The sequence below is a fragment of the Camelus bactrianus genome, chromosome 5 (genome assembly GCF_048773025.1).
Source record: "Camelus bactrianus isolate YW-2024 breed Bactrian camel chromosome 5, ASM4877302v1, whole genome shotgun sequence".
Lineage (NCBI taxonomy): Eukaryota > Metazoa > Chordata > Mammalia > Artiodactyla > Camelidae > Camelus > Camelus bactrianus.
In genome coordinates, this window is record NC_133543.1 from 73,333,564 (window position 1) to 73,347,559 (window position 13,996).

Sequence of the window (13,996 nt, forward strand, 5' to 3'; positions counted from 1 at the left end):
CAGCTTATCTTCTTTGTTTACTGATCCCCATTTTATAGATGGGGAAACTGAGGCAAAGGTGAAGGCATTGTAGCCAAGGTCTCACAGCTGGTTGCAGCTAAGTTGCAGAGCTGGAATTAGATCCAGACTTTCAGGCCCCAGAAGCTAACCTCCATTAGCAAAAGGGAACCACTACCAACAAGATGGGAAATGGATGCTGAGCTAATAAAGATAATAACAAGAGACATCCGAAAGCCACCCTGAATTCTCACTCTGCAGAGAGAATGATTTGCCAGACTGGGTTGGGTACTCCCCTTGGCCTGGGGCAGGATCATGTTATACCAAGGTGGCGGCATCTGCTGTGACCTCATACATGGACTAGTTCCAGAAAACAAAGGGGGACAAAGGAATAAGCACCCTTCTACCACTCTTCTCTGGTGAGGTGTCGTATGATTGGGGAAATGCAATTTTAGTCACGAGGACAAACAGGAAAAGGTATCAGCTAAAGTTCCCTGGGTGTACATATTTACATTCTACCCCACCCTAAATTCTGCTCCCCACCATGGGTGAGTGGGTATGAAGCATCCAAAAGACCAAAGGTGCATAGAGAACCATGGAGCTGAAGGGGACGTCCAAGCAGGGTCCCTTGTAGTTGTCTGGGTCCAGGAGAAAACCAGACAATGAAGGCCATTGCTATAAGGAAAAACCACATAGATTTATAAATTATTATACTGTGATTGAACTGCACTTTGGAATTACAGATAATCCAGAAAGTGAATCTACTTTTTTTCACATCTCCCACAAGACTGTCAGTAGAAGAATGATTTTCAAGCATTAGAATCACAGTTGGATAAAAGCAGTCAGTAGTCTCAGGCTGAGGCTAATGCTGATGCTGACAAGGGGAGGGGGCAGGTGTGGAGCAATTAAGGCATCATTATGAGCCAGGTGGAGCTCCAAAAAGGGATCGACTTTACTGAAACTAAATCACATACACTAAAAGCTTCTACCTGTTATGAAATGTCCATCACTTTCACATCTATGTTGTTAGTTTCTGCTGAGAGCTGTAGCAATAACCCCTGATCTCAATGGTTAGCCAAATGACGGTTTCTCACTTATGGTTTACATATTTCACAGGTCGGCTGTGGCTCTGTTCCGCCTGGGGATGGGGTTAGGGAGCACACCCATCTGGGGCCTGCAGGTCTTAGCAAAGGGAAAAGGTACAATGACAGGGCCATGCAAGGCACCTCCTGCTCTGCTTGGAGGTGGCAAGTGTCATCTCCACCCACATTCCATTGGCCAAAGCAAATCATATGGCCAGGCCTGATCTCAACAGGGTAGGGAGACATCTCTTCTTGGGGAAAGGACATCAAGGACACGCCTGTAGAAGGTGGACTGGGTATTTAAAATAATATGATCTACCACATATCTAATTTGTTTTTGAGGATGAAAAATCTATTTTCAAGTATTCACAGGGAACCACTGGCTGTATACACACACACACACACACAAAGATCAGTTGACTATATACTTAGCAACTTCAATCAGCTGACTATATACTTGACAAAGTGGCAAAGGCAAATACAAAGGAGAAAAAGACTGTCTTTTCAACAAATGGTGCTGGGACACTGGAACATCCACATGCAAAAAATAAACCTAGATGTAGATCTTACACCCTTCACAAAAATTAACTTGAAATGGATCACAAGCTTAAATCAAAATGCAAAACTACAAACTCCTAGAAGATAACATAGAAGAAAACCTAAGCTGGACTTGATTAAAATGAACATTTCTGCTCTGTGAAAGAAACCATCAAGAGAATAAAAAGACAAGCCTCAGACTGCACGAAAGCATTTCCAAAAGACACATCTGATAAAGGACTAATATACGAAAGAACTCTTAAAATTTAACAATAAGAAAACAATCTGATTTTTTTAATGGTTCAAACAACAAGTACATGAAAAGGTGCTCAATGTCATTAATTATCATGAAAATGCAAATCAAAGCCACAATGAGATATCACCTTATACCTGTTAGAATGGCTATAATCAAAAAGACAAGAGATAAGTGTTGGCGAGGATGTGGAGAAAAGAAAACTCTCGGGCACTGTTGGTGGGAATGTAAATTGGTACAACCATTGTGGAAAACAGTGTAGAGGTTCCTCAAAAAATTTAACATAGAACAAAATTACCATGTGATCCAGTTCACTTCTGGGTATACATCTGAGGGAAACAAAATCACGGTCCAAAGAGATTACAGCACCTCAATATTCACAATATTATTATAATAATAATATTGTGAATAATATTATTCACAATAGCCAAGACATGGAAGCAACCTAAATGTCTATCAACGGATGAGTGGATGAAGAAAATGCAGTGTACACACACACACACACACACACACACACACACACACCACACTGGAATATTATTTAGCCATAAAAGAAGGAAATCCTACCATTTAGACAACATGGATGACCTTGGAGGCATTATGCTAAGTGAAATAAGTAAGACAAAGACAAATACTGTATGATCTCACTTACATGCGGAATCTTAAAAAAGAGAACTCATAAAAACAGAGAACAAATTGGTGGTTGCCAGAGACAGAGAGTGGGAGGTGGGGGAAACGGATGTAGGTGGTCAAAATGCACAAACTTTCAGTTATAAGTTCTGGGGATGTAATGTACAGAATGGTAAGTGTAGTTAACTATACTACATTGTACATTTTTAATTTACTAATCTTAATTTGCTGATCTTAATTTGTGAAATTTGTAGATCTTAGACGTTCTCATCACAAGGAAAAAAAACTATGAGGTGATGGATGTTAACTAAACTTATTGTGGTAATCATTTTGCAATATTTATACATATCAAGTCATTATGTTATATATCTTAAATACAATGTTATATGTCAATTTTATCTTAATAAAACTGAGTGAGGGAGATACTCCACATCATATGTCATTAGGGAACTGCAAATTAAAACAACAGTAAGATACCACTACAGGCCCATTAGAATGGTCAAAATCCAAAACACTGACAACACCAAATACTGGTAAAGATGTGGAATAATAGGAACTCTTACTAATTTCTGGTGGGATTGCAAAATAGGACAGACACTTTGGAAAACAGTCTGGCAGTTTCTTACAAAACTAAACATATTCTTACCATATGACTCAGCAATGATGTTCCTTGGTATCTCCCCAAAGGAGCTGGAAACTTACGTCCACAAAAAAGCCTGTACAGGAATGTTTATAGCAGCTTTACTCGTAACTGCCAAAACCTGGAAGCAACCAAGATTTCCTTTAGTGGGTAAATGTATAAATTGTACTACATCCACACAATGGAATGTTGGTTATTCATCACTAAAAAGAAATGAGCTACTAAACAATGAAAAGACATGGAGGAACCTTAAATGCACACCAAGTGAAGGAAGCCAATCTCAAAAGGCTATAAACTATACGATTCTAACTATATGACATTCTGGATAAGGTAAAACTATGGAGAGTATTAAAAAAAAAAATCAGTGGTTGCCAAAGGTTACAGAGGAAGGAGGGACGGCTATGTAGAGGACAGAGGATTTTTAGGAAGTGCAACTGCTCTTATGGTACTATGATGGTGGATACCTGCCTTATACATTTGTTCAGATACAAAATGTATAACAGTGAACAAGTGTAAAGTGTACAAGAGTGAACCCTAATGTGTAAACTCTGGTCTCTAGGTGATAATGATGTGTCAGTGTAGGTTTATCAACTGTAAAAAAGGTACCATTATGGTGGGAGATGTTGATAATGGAGAAGGCTGTGCTTGGCACAGAGAGTGTATGGGAAATTTCTGTACTTTCTTGGCAATTTTGCTATGAACTTAAAACTGCTCTCAAAAATAAACTCCATCACATACAAAGTTAATAGTAAGTAATTGAGCAAAGCCAAAAAAAAAAAAAGGTAAAAGACCTTCACTGGTGACCTTCAAAGTTCACTTCAAGTCACCTTTTGCAGCCCCAGGCCCCCAGCCTTCACTTGTAAGGTTAAGGAAATCTGGACAGAGTGGGGCACGCCCCCTGCGGGATAAGAGAGGTGACGAGAGGGGGTGGTTTAGGCCTGGCCTGAGCCTCTTACAGGTGGCTGCTGGCAGGAATCACCAGGGCACTCTAAAAAATACCAAAGCTCGGGCCTCATCGCACACCAACTGAGACTCTTCCGGGGGCAGAGTCCAGCTATACGGAACTGAAAAACGCTCCTGTTCATTATAACGTGCAGGCAGAGCTGGGAATCGCCAAGAGAGACCAGGGGTGGGTGGGTTTCGGGGGCTGGGAATCAACGTTGGAGAGAAAAAAACCTTCCCCAGAGGATGCGCTCCCCCTCCCCGGCGAGGTCACATTCCTGGGTGTTCACTCCAGCCGCGCGCTTTCCAAGGGCCTGCGGCCAGGTGCCACCCTTTCAGCAGTTTCCGCATCAAGAATGGGTTGTCCCCAGGCAGATGTGCTAACCATCTGCCCCAGGAGGAGGGAGACCCACATCTCCCATAGACCCCGCGCCCCGCTGCATGTAGCAATTCAGGTCCGGGAGCCACGTGCGGGCTCCGCGTTTGCACTCTAGTTGAGAAGGGCTTTGTCACGTTTCCCACTCTACTGCCACGGAGCGCGCGATTACACCAATTCGGACCTCACTAGGGTGACACGAGGACGAATGGGCGACCATGTATTCTTCGGAAAGAATTTTCTCCTACGCCCACTAAGTGGTCACCCTTAAAACTAAAAACAAGAGAGCGCACAGATTTAAAAAACACATATTAAAAACCGCGCGTGCGAGAACGAGTACAAAGAAAAGTGGACCCGGCGCCAGAGCGCGTCCAGCGCTGGGCTGGCGGCTTCCCGCTCCCTGTTCGCCATGATACCCACCCTTCCGCGCACCTGCCCGCGGCTCAGCACCTCGCTCTCCCCGCCACCGCCGCTCTCGGCGGCCCAGGAAACTGACTTGTTGGCCTGAATACCTTGGGGACCGAGGGAAGGGGAAGGCCCACCCCCGCCCCGGCCCCAACCCCAACCCCGCCGAACCGTCCTGGCCCCGGCCCCCGCCCCACCCTCGCTGAATCGCGCCGCCAGCGCTCCGGGAGCACTTGTCCGGCGGTCTCGGGTAGGGGGACCGGAAACACGCGCCCCGAACGCAGGGCGCCCAGCTCCGCCCGCCTGCCGGCGGGTCTCCCGGCTCTCCGGCACTTTAAGGCCTGTCATTTCCGCCACCGACCTCGGGGCGGGGAAAGCGACGCGCGCGCCACGCGGGGGCCGCCTCCGGAGCCGTAAGTGAGGCGAGGCTGCGTCGCGGGCCCCACTGTGTGGCAGTCCCGGCTCCCGGAGCGGCGCGGGCGCGCCCTCGGCTCTCGGCAGGGAGGCTGCGGGCATTCGAGCGGCGGGACGGGCGGCCAGGGGGCCCCTCCCCCAGCTCCCGCTCCTACCCCGCCGGTTCCCGCAGCTCTGGGGCCGGCGGAAGGGACGTGCGTACCTGTCGGCCCTTCCAGTGGGGCGGACTGGGGGCAGGTTGGGGGGACTCCCGAGAGGCCTCCGAGCTGCCAGTGTCCGAGTCCACCCTGAACCTGGGAGCGACTGGGAATCCGCGAGTGTCTCACTTCCGGTCTCCAGGAGATGGAACGGCGTCGACCTTGTATATCCAACGGGTGTCAAAAAGCAGGAAAATCATACCGTTAAACCCCCAGTTTAAGTTCAGGTTCGGGTCCATAGTGGTCACTCTTGAATGCACTGATTTAGAGGGAGTGAGGGGAGACCAAAACAAAACAACGAAAACTGCCCAGCCAACCGCAGTAGGTTGCTGCTGCAGTCCACGCGGGACCGGGGCAGTTTAGAAAGCGCTACTTTCTAGGCGGCCCTGGGCTGTCACCCGGCTTCGCTCACTCTTTCTTACCCCTCAGCGAATTCACCTGACATCCTGCAGGAGTCGTACAGTCTGGGTTCTCAATGCCAAAGACTTCCTTTGTACGAATTCAGAGCGAAATCTCACTTCTCAGAAAAAAAGGAGTAGACAAAGCCTTCCCCCAGCTCTGTTTCTTCTTTTGAACTTGTAAACGACCTTAAAAACATTTGGAGCTACTTAAGAGAGAATGCATTTTCTGGCTAGAGCGTCACGCAGGAATCTTTTGCCCCACAGCTTTGCAGGAGCAGAGAGCTGGGCGCAGGCGCGATGGCCCTGGTGCCCTATGAGGAGACCGCGGGAGTGGGGCTGCAGAGATTCCACAAGCCTCTTGCCACCTTCTCCTTTGCAAACCGCACGATCCAGATACGGCAGGACTGGAAGCAACTGGGAGTCGCAGCGGTGGTTTGGGACGCGGTAAGTAAGCCCCTGGGGCCTCTGAAAAAAAATCCACAATTCATTATTTTAAGACTGGTGTTTCTTTAAAAAAAAAATAACAGCTTTATTGGGATATAATTCATATAGCATATATTTCACCTATTTAAAGTGATGAGTTTTTTTTTAAAGTAAATTCACAGAGTGGTACAACTATCACGACACTCAATTTTAAAACATTTTATCACTCCACCCCACCCCAAAAAACTTATATCCATTAAAATAACTTCCCTGCACCCTCCCTGCCAAATAGATTGCATTTTAAGGGTGAGTAAAGAAAGCTGAGAGAAATTAAATCACTTGCCAGTAGTTTATGCAGCGGTGAAGAGGGAGGACTGAAAAGAAAGCTGGGGCCCCTAACTGCTTTGGTCACTGAATCAGTTTTTACATTAAGTTTAACATTGCACAAAGAATATTGCAAAGTGATAATGCCCCAAATGAAGATCATGTGTTTTTTTTAAGTTTTCCATAGCTGTAATGATCAAAAAGTTGTACTATAATTGCTCCTTTGCTTCTTCCTCTCCCACTACTGTTTTGTCAGCTGCTTGTGACAGAGACTTGCCGTCAGCATCTAGCATCACACCTGGGATTCTGTGGGAGCTCATTTAATGTTGGATAAATGATTGGCATAGATACAATTTTACAGTCTTAACATTGTATTAGGGATGCTGGAAAAAACATTTAGGAATAAAAATCTTGAGATATCTTAACCGAGTAACATCATTTTTAGGAACCCAGTCTAGGGTAACTACATGAAAAGTTTTCCCAGAATGGGTAATAAAAGGATACATAATAGTGAGGAATCGGTGAGCCTCCTATATTCTCACCAAGAAGAGGAATTGCTAAGTATACTAGTAGTATGTGGCCATGAAAAGCAAAGTATATTTAAAAATTATGTTAAGAGTATACACTGCTTTTATAGAATTGTATGTAAACGCTAACTCACACACCAAGTCCAAACTTTTGGCTAAAACCTTACCTTTTGATACCGGCCCCGGGGTGGGGGGTGATGACTGTTAGGAACGCGGGAGAGCAGGAGGAAGGAGCGCAGCTCTGGGGTGCTTGGCGCTTCTCTGCTTTCCCCCTCTGGGTGATGTTGTGGTCTTGCTGATTTGAACTTGGTTTAGGAACTGGACATTCCTTTAAGCAAAATCACAGAGACTGTTCATGTCAGCTCTGCCAGAGTCATTTTGTAAACTTTGAGTTTAAAAGTGCTGTGACACACTAAGGAATTTAAACTTCCTAGATTGAGCAGGACCCTGTCTTGGGTGGGCAGTGTCCCTGACCATGGCTGTCCACTTAAGGGCATCTGGTGGGGCCTGGGGCAGCTGTGCTGTGGGACTTAGTGTCTGTGCTCTAGATGACCTCCCAGCAGCAGCTGAGTTCTGTGGTGTTGTTAAGCTGGGAATTGAAACTTGCAGTGGGCGAGGGGTGTGTGCTGTCTTCCTGCCAGCACAGAGCCTGCTTGAAACCCTTCAGCCCCTAAAGCACATGTTGACTTTAATCGAAATGCTGTGTTTTGACTCAGGCTGTCGTTCTTTCCACGTATCTGGAGATGGGAGCTGTGGAGCTCAGGGGCTGCTCTGCCGTGGAGCTGGGTGCTGGCACAGGGCTGGTGGGCATAGTGGCTGCCCTGCTGGGTGAGTGTGACACGCTAGCTCACGCCTTTGTGAGGGGGACTCATAGAGGGGCGCCTTTTCTTGACGCAAAACCACTGTTAGTTTTCCTCTTACTGGATTACTTTTCTTTGCCTTGTACTTACTATGAGTCACAGGCCAACTGCTGTGTTCTTACCTCCAGGAAGGCTAATTCCTTGTCTCTCTCCCATCCTGTTATTTATACTTCTCATAGGAGATTGCTTTGCCCCATGCAATTCTGTGATGCCGATAATATGATCTTAAGGTGACTTTGAGTTCAGAGAGAATTGCCTTGTGTGTGTACATGTTTTTTTACAGTGGAGGTGCTTTCCCATATACTCTCTGATTTAACCCCGGGAGGCGGGTAGAGCAGATAATCTCTTACCTTCATTGCTGAGAAAACTTTGCTGGTCTTTTTCTCTTAGGGAAGGCTGGCCCCCCTGGAGTTTGTACTGACATCTTGTATTAAACAGTATGCAGTTCTGAATTCATGTAAAGTTTTGAAAAAAAAAATTTTTTTTTGGCATACAGACATTAATCTACGCCTAGAGCATTTTTAAGCTTTATTTTTATTTTATTATTCACTGTTGACTCCCTCCTACAACTTTTGGCTCATACACTTCAAGCTACCTGATGACTGGATGGACCAGCCTTTAAGCTACAATATATAATATTCACCACTTCAATATTGTCACCTGGGGCTCTTATTAAAATGCAGATTCTGCTTCCATGGGTCTGGAGTGGGGCCTGAGAGCCTGCATTTCTAACAAGTTCACAGGTGACGATGATGCAGTGTATGTGGAACACACTTGGGTGGTAAAGATCTAGAATTCCATCACATGTGGACTGGTGCTTGAGAGCCCACTGGAGCCCTACTTCTGTCCTGTCCTTTTTTTGGGTAACATTTCTTTTTCAATATTCCTTTCTCTGATTAGATTTTGCCTTCCAAAGTTCGCTGGGGAGCATGGGCAGGGGCTGTGGGCAGGATATACATATAAACTGATTTAGGTCCATCTATGGGATCCCATGGCACTTTCAGTCACTGGGGAGGCCCTTAACCATACACCACCTTGTGTTCTCCTCAAGTTAACCTTGTATCACCCCTGTGTATGTTAGGTATATTTTTGATTTTCTGCAGTCCCATCTGACCTTTCTGCCTGTCTTATCAAACCCACTTTTCCCAATAGCTGTCAGAGTGGCCCAGCTAAGATGCAAAAGTGATGAGGTGACCCCTGCTGAAACATCCCTGTGCCTTCCCGCTGCCCGCAGGCCACAGCCCAGGAAGGCTCTGTCATCTCATTCGGCCTGAGTCTTCAGCCTCACTCTTTTTCAGTGCAGTTGCGCAGTTTGAAATTCCAGTGCCACACACACTGCTTCTGGCCTGTCGCTTCTGCCTTGAATGACTTCTCTTCACCTTTTTTCCTTTGGTTAACACCACATCTTTCAAGAATAAGTTCACATTTCCCTTCTTTCCGAAATCTTTCTTCGACTTTTGCCCCTCTCGAAGAGTTTCTCCTTTGTGGCCACATTGGCTGGCACACCCACGTTCCTATGTTTACTCCCCACATTGCTTCATAATTATGTTCACATGTCTCTCTCATGGGACTCTCAGTTCCTAGAGAGCACAGACTTTCTTCCTCATCTCTGTCTCCAGTACATAGTATGTGCTCCATTGTTCGGGTACATTAAGGTGTTGCTTACAAAACTACAAACTAAAAGGGATGACAATTGTTTACACGTTCTTTTTCCTTTACCAAGTGAGTGACAGGAGGCTATGTTGTCTTATTGGGTCAGTTTCCATGAGTTTTTCATGAACTAAACATTATCTCATCTTTCCCCATCACCCAGCGTAAATCTCACAAGCAGTCCTTGTATCACCATCTCCATGTACAGTCCACAGCCTGGACTTCCTCGCTTCATCTTCTTCATCCTCTTCATCCATGTTACAAACAGGGTTAAGTGCAGCTCTCCGCTTGTTCCAGGCCTGCACCGGGCAGCTGAATGTGGTGCGAGGAAACAGACCACTGCCAGGTCTCATTTGAAATCCTGATCAGGACCCTTGGGGGGCTCTGCGTGCTGCTGGGGAGGTCCCCTCTGCAACCTCTTCTCCTCCACTAACCTCTAGTCCTCCTTCCTCCACTTTCACTCTCAGCGGATGATGTTTCTTCTTCTCTCGCTGAGAAGATCGAAGCAATCAGGAGAGAACTTCTGTGACCTCCCAGCACTGCCTCTGTCCAGTGGGCATCAAGCCTCACAGTCAGCCTTTGCTTCTGATGCCTTATGTCGAGGGACAGGGACTGTCTGTCCTGCCCTGGGCCAGCCCCCTCTCGCCTATTCCGGGACGTGGCTTCAGTGGTCCTCTTTCCTGCAGAGGACCATCGCTTTTCCCTCTTTCTGCCTGATTATTCCCTTCAGCGCACAGACTTGCTATTCTTTATTCCATCCAAAAAGTAAAAATTAGAGCCTCTTAATTGCCTGATTCTAGTTCTGTGGCAGGAAATATATAAGTTGATCCTGAAATGTCTTGTCATATCAGATCGCAAGGACGCTATCAAGGATGACTGGGCTTCTGTCACAAGTCCACTGGCAAAGGATAGGACAGTTGAATGTCAATAGTGATGACAGCAATGGGTTTAAATACATCAAATATGTTTAATCCATGAGTTTATGATACAACAACAAAATAAACCCAATTAGTCATCTTTGGAGGATGCTTAGAAACTGACTCTTTGACATTTGGTTTATAAAAGAGGAGAAAGGGGCAAAATTTATCCTGCCTTTCCTATTCAAACAATTCCTATACAAGATGAATAACCAAATAGTAATTGAAAGAAGCTTTCTCAACAAATAAATGCAAAAGGAATCTAATAAATTAAGGCTCTGGGCATTGAAGATACATGATTGCTCACGTGGCAAAAACAGAGCCTACCAGATGTTACATCCTCTTGATGAAAAATACCACCAACTGCCTCTGAAATACTCTTGTTCAAAAAATCAGACTCAAGTCAAACAAATTTACAGGAGTTACAGGGGACAGAGGAGCATGTTAAACTATGTAAATGGCATAATCAGCAAAATCTAGATTGTAGGAAACTGTAGGACAGAGGATCTGTTTCTTCCCTAAATTGCAGGAGAGAAAAAAAATAAAGGAAACTGATAGATTAAAAGAAACTTAAGATACCGTTTACCTAAATAAACAAATGACCCCCCCCCCAAAAAAAAAACATAGGCAAGATGATAGTATTCTGTGGGTGGATACTTGGGTGATAAAAATTGAGTAACTAGTAAGGGAGTGAGTCCCATGAGAGTCGGAGGAGAGGTTACCCGAGGGTGGGTTGTGTTTGGGCCGTGGCCTGGCCTGTGCCGGGAGTCCGGAGGGGTTTCAGCAAGGTGCGAGCCAGCAGCTCCTCTACCTGCACCACCGTGCTGGCCTCCTCGCAGATCTCCTTGCTTCTGGCCCTGCCCCGCTGCTGGAGTTCTGTGAAAACCTATGTCAGGTCATTAGCACTTCTGCTTAGCAGTCTCCAGTGGCTTCCCATCTCACTCAGAAAAAGCCAAAGCCTTTTTGAAACATGACCTTTGAGGCCTTAGGTGATCCACCTCCTCCTCTTACTTCTCTACCTTCTGTCTCCTCCGACTTCATTCCTCTTCACTCACTCCAGCTACTCTAGCCGCCTCCTCACCCGCACCCGGAGGCCTTGGCTCTCACTCTTCTCCCTGCCAGGAATATGATTCCCCCCGACAGGCATTCGGTTATTCCCTCACCTGGCACCTCCTCAGTGAGAGGCCTCCCCTTTCTACCCACCTCTCTTACTTCCTGACATTTCATGTCTCTCGTTCCTGCTTTATTTTTTTCCTTAGTGTATATCTCTAGCTAACCTGCAGGACATCCTACTTTTCAAAACACCTCTAACTGCTTATCCCCTTACGTGAAGGTAAGCTCTATGAGGGTAGGGGTTTTTATCTCAAGGCTCAGGGTAGCCACTTGGATATTTGTAGAGTTGATGGATGTTACAGGGGATGGTCAACTGACATTAAGATCCTGCTGAAACTCCTGGAACACCTGGCAGGTTAGAAGTAGCCTCAGAAATCCCTGAGACAGGCATTAGAGGATCTACATCTAAGAGCTGTTAAAATGAACACCAAGGTGATGTGCAAAAGACTAGATCACTTCTGTACTGCCGGCAGAGAGCTCTGTAGACTGTCAAGAAATCCGTAGTTAAAGGTCTAAGTCAACCCAGGAAAAGGCTGTCTGTGATTTCTGTTCTCAGGAGAGATGCAAAGTACCACTGAATTCTCATCAGGCAGCACTCTGTCCAGCAGGGAGTGGTCAAAGTGGTAGGTGTGTGCGTGTAAAATCTAACAGCTTGCCCATTTTCACAGTATCACACTCAGGACTGTAAACGTCAAATTGAATTACCTACTGTCCTGATGTGACACGTCAAGACAAGAAACATTCAATATAAGCTGCCACTGAAACGGTGCTTCCAGCAGCTGGTCTGGGATCCTGTGGGGGATTCCCAATGAAGGATACAGACTGAAGGATGCAAATGAGAAGTCACTGTATGAAAGCATGAAGCATAGTTTTACATTTCAGAATTTATGGGGCCTAAACCAAACAGGATCACATGTTTTACAGAGTTATTACAATACAGATGAGGTGTTTCAATACAGATGTGGTTCACCGTAGGGGTAACTACCAGTTCAGTCTTCTCTCAGCCATATTGGTTCCTAAAGTTGGGTCTTTTAGTACATGGTAAACAACCCACAAGAAACAGATTAATAAAATATTGCCTCATTTTCTACATTACATGTAGAAACTTAGCACTTAGAGAACATGATCTCACATTTTGACCTACAGGTTTTTAATACAACGTAGTCATTTCTAAGTTTACCATTTTTCAGTAATCACCCATGTATTACATACATGTGTATATGTATTACATGAATACTTGTAACAGCATAAGGAGAGGTAGACTGGGATTTCTTAGTAGCCAATTCATCTTTTCCTTGATTTTTTTTTTTTTTTAAAGCTTTAACCCCAGGAAGGAGCCTTTCCCTGTTTTTGGTATCTTATCTTCATAATCATTTGCGCCCAGATTTTTCATCCTTGGATTCCATTTTACTCTGAGGCCTACTGACTTAAAGACAGTGATCTGATATTGAATGAAGTATAACAGTAGACACCACCTCTAGACAATGCGAAGGAGGTCCTGGCCATTGCTCTGATGTAGTGCAACTGTCCACGAAGGGCATGATCTTCTGCATCTCAGGCAGAATATTTTGAGGTACTTACCCTGCTGTTAACTTCATCCCTCTACCTATTAGTTGTACTGATGTGCACATTACTTTCTGTCCCACATTCTAGGTGCTCATGTGACTATCACGGATCGGAAAGTAGCATTAGAGTTTCTTAAATCAAATGTTCAAGCCAACTTACCTCCCCATATCCAACCCAGAGCTGTTGTTAAGGAGCTGACTTGGGGACAGAATTTGGGGAGTTTTTCACCTGGAGGATTTGACCTGATACTTGGAGCTGATATCATATATTTAGAAGAAACATTCACAGATCTTCTTCAAACATTGGAACATCTCTGTAGCAAGCACTCTGTGATTCTCTTAGCTTGCCGAATTCGCTATGAACGGGATCACAACTTCTTAGCGATGCTGGAGAGGCAATTTACTGTGAGTAAGGTTCACTATGATCCTGAAAAAGATGTACATATTTACAAAGCACGGAAGAGAAACCTGAGGGAGGACTTGTAGTTGGCTATAATTTATAATAATGTTGTCATCGAGTGTGTCAATTAAGGTCTTAGACTGGGAATATAACCACATTTAATGAAGTGGCTTACTGTGCAAAGAGACTAACCAAGGGTTCTCAAAAGACAGAACACACGTGCAGTTTTAAAACAAAGCAGCACTTTGTCCCATCACTGTGACTTTTTAGTTATATTGTTACTCACTCTGAAATTCATTTAACATTAAAGGAAAGTGCGAGATTTTGGTTTATGTTGTTTCTG

At 45.1% G+C, this 13,996-nt stretch overlaps 1 protein-coding gene and 1 long non-coding RNA gene across 6 annotated transcripts in view; one reads left to right on the plus strand and one right to left on the minus strand.

Moving 5' to 3' along the window:
- The window catches only part of LOC123618334 (uncharacterized), a 59,983-nt gene extending 54,368 nt beyond the window's left edge, over nucleotides 1-5,615 (minus strand). For both annotated transcript variants that reach the window (XR_006726757.2, XR_006726756.2), the window contains exons 1-2: nucleotides 5,479-5,615; nucleotides 3,146-3,260 (exon numbers count right to left, since the gene is read on the minus strand). This is a non-coding gene — a long non-coding RNA (uncharacterized LOC123618334). The remainder of the gene's footprint in view (nucleotides 1-3,145; nucleotides 3,261-5,478) is intronic.
- METTL21A (methyltransferase 21A, HSPA lysine) overlaps nucleotides 5,061-13,996 on the plus strand; it is a 51,726-nt gene continuing 42,790 nt past the window's right edge. Inside the window, exons 1-4 of one of the 4 annotated variants that reach the window (XM_074364104.1) lie at nucleotides 5,061-5,275; nucleotides 6,139-6,318; nucleotides 7,865-7,976; nucleotides 13,342-13,975. In XM_074364104.1, coding sequence (XP_074220205.1) covers nucleotides 6,172-6,318; nucleotides 7,865-7,976; nucleotides 13,342-13,739 — 657 coding nt within the window. In that variant the 5' untranslated portion in view covers nucleotides 5,061-5,275; nucleotides 6,139-6,171 and the 3' untranslated portion in view covers nucleotides 13,740-13,975. The other 3 variants (XM_010960099.3, XM_010960101.3, XM_045520496.2) reach the window with 3 other exon arrangements.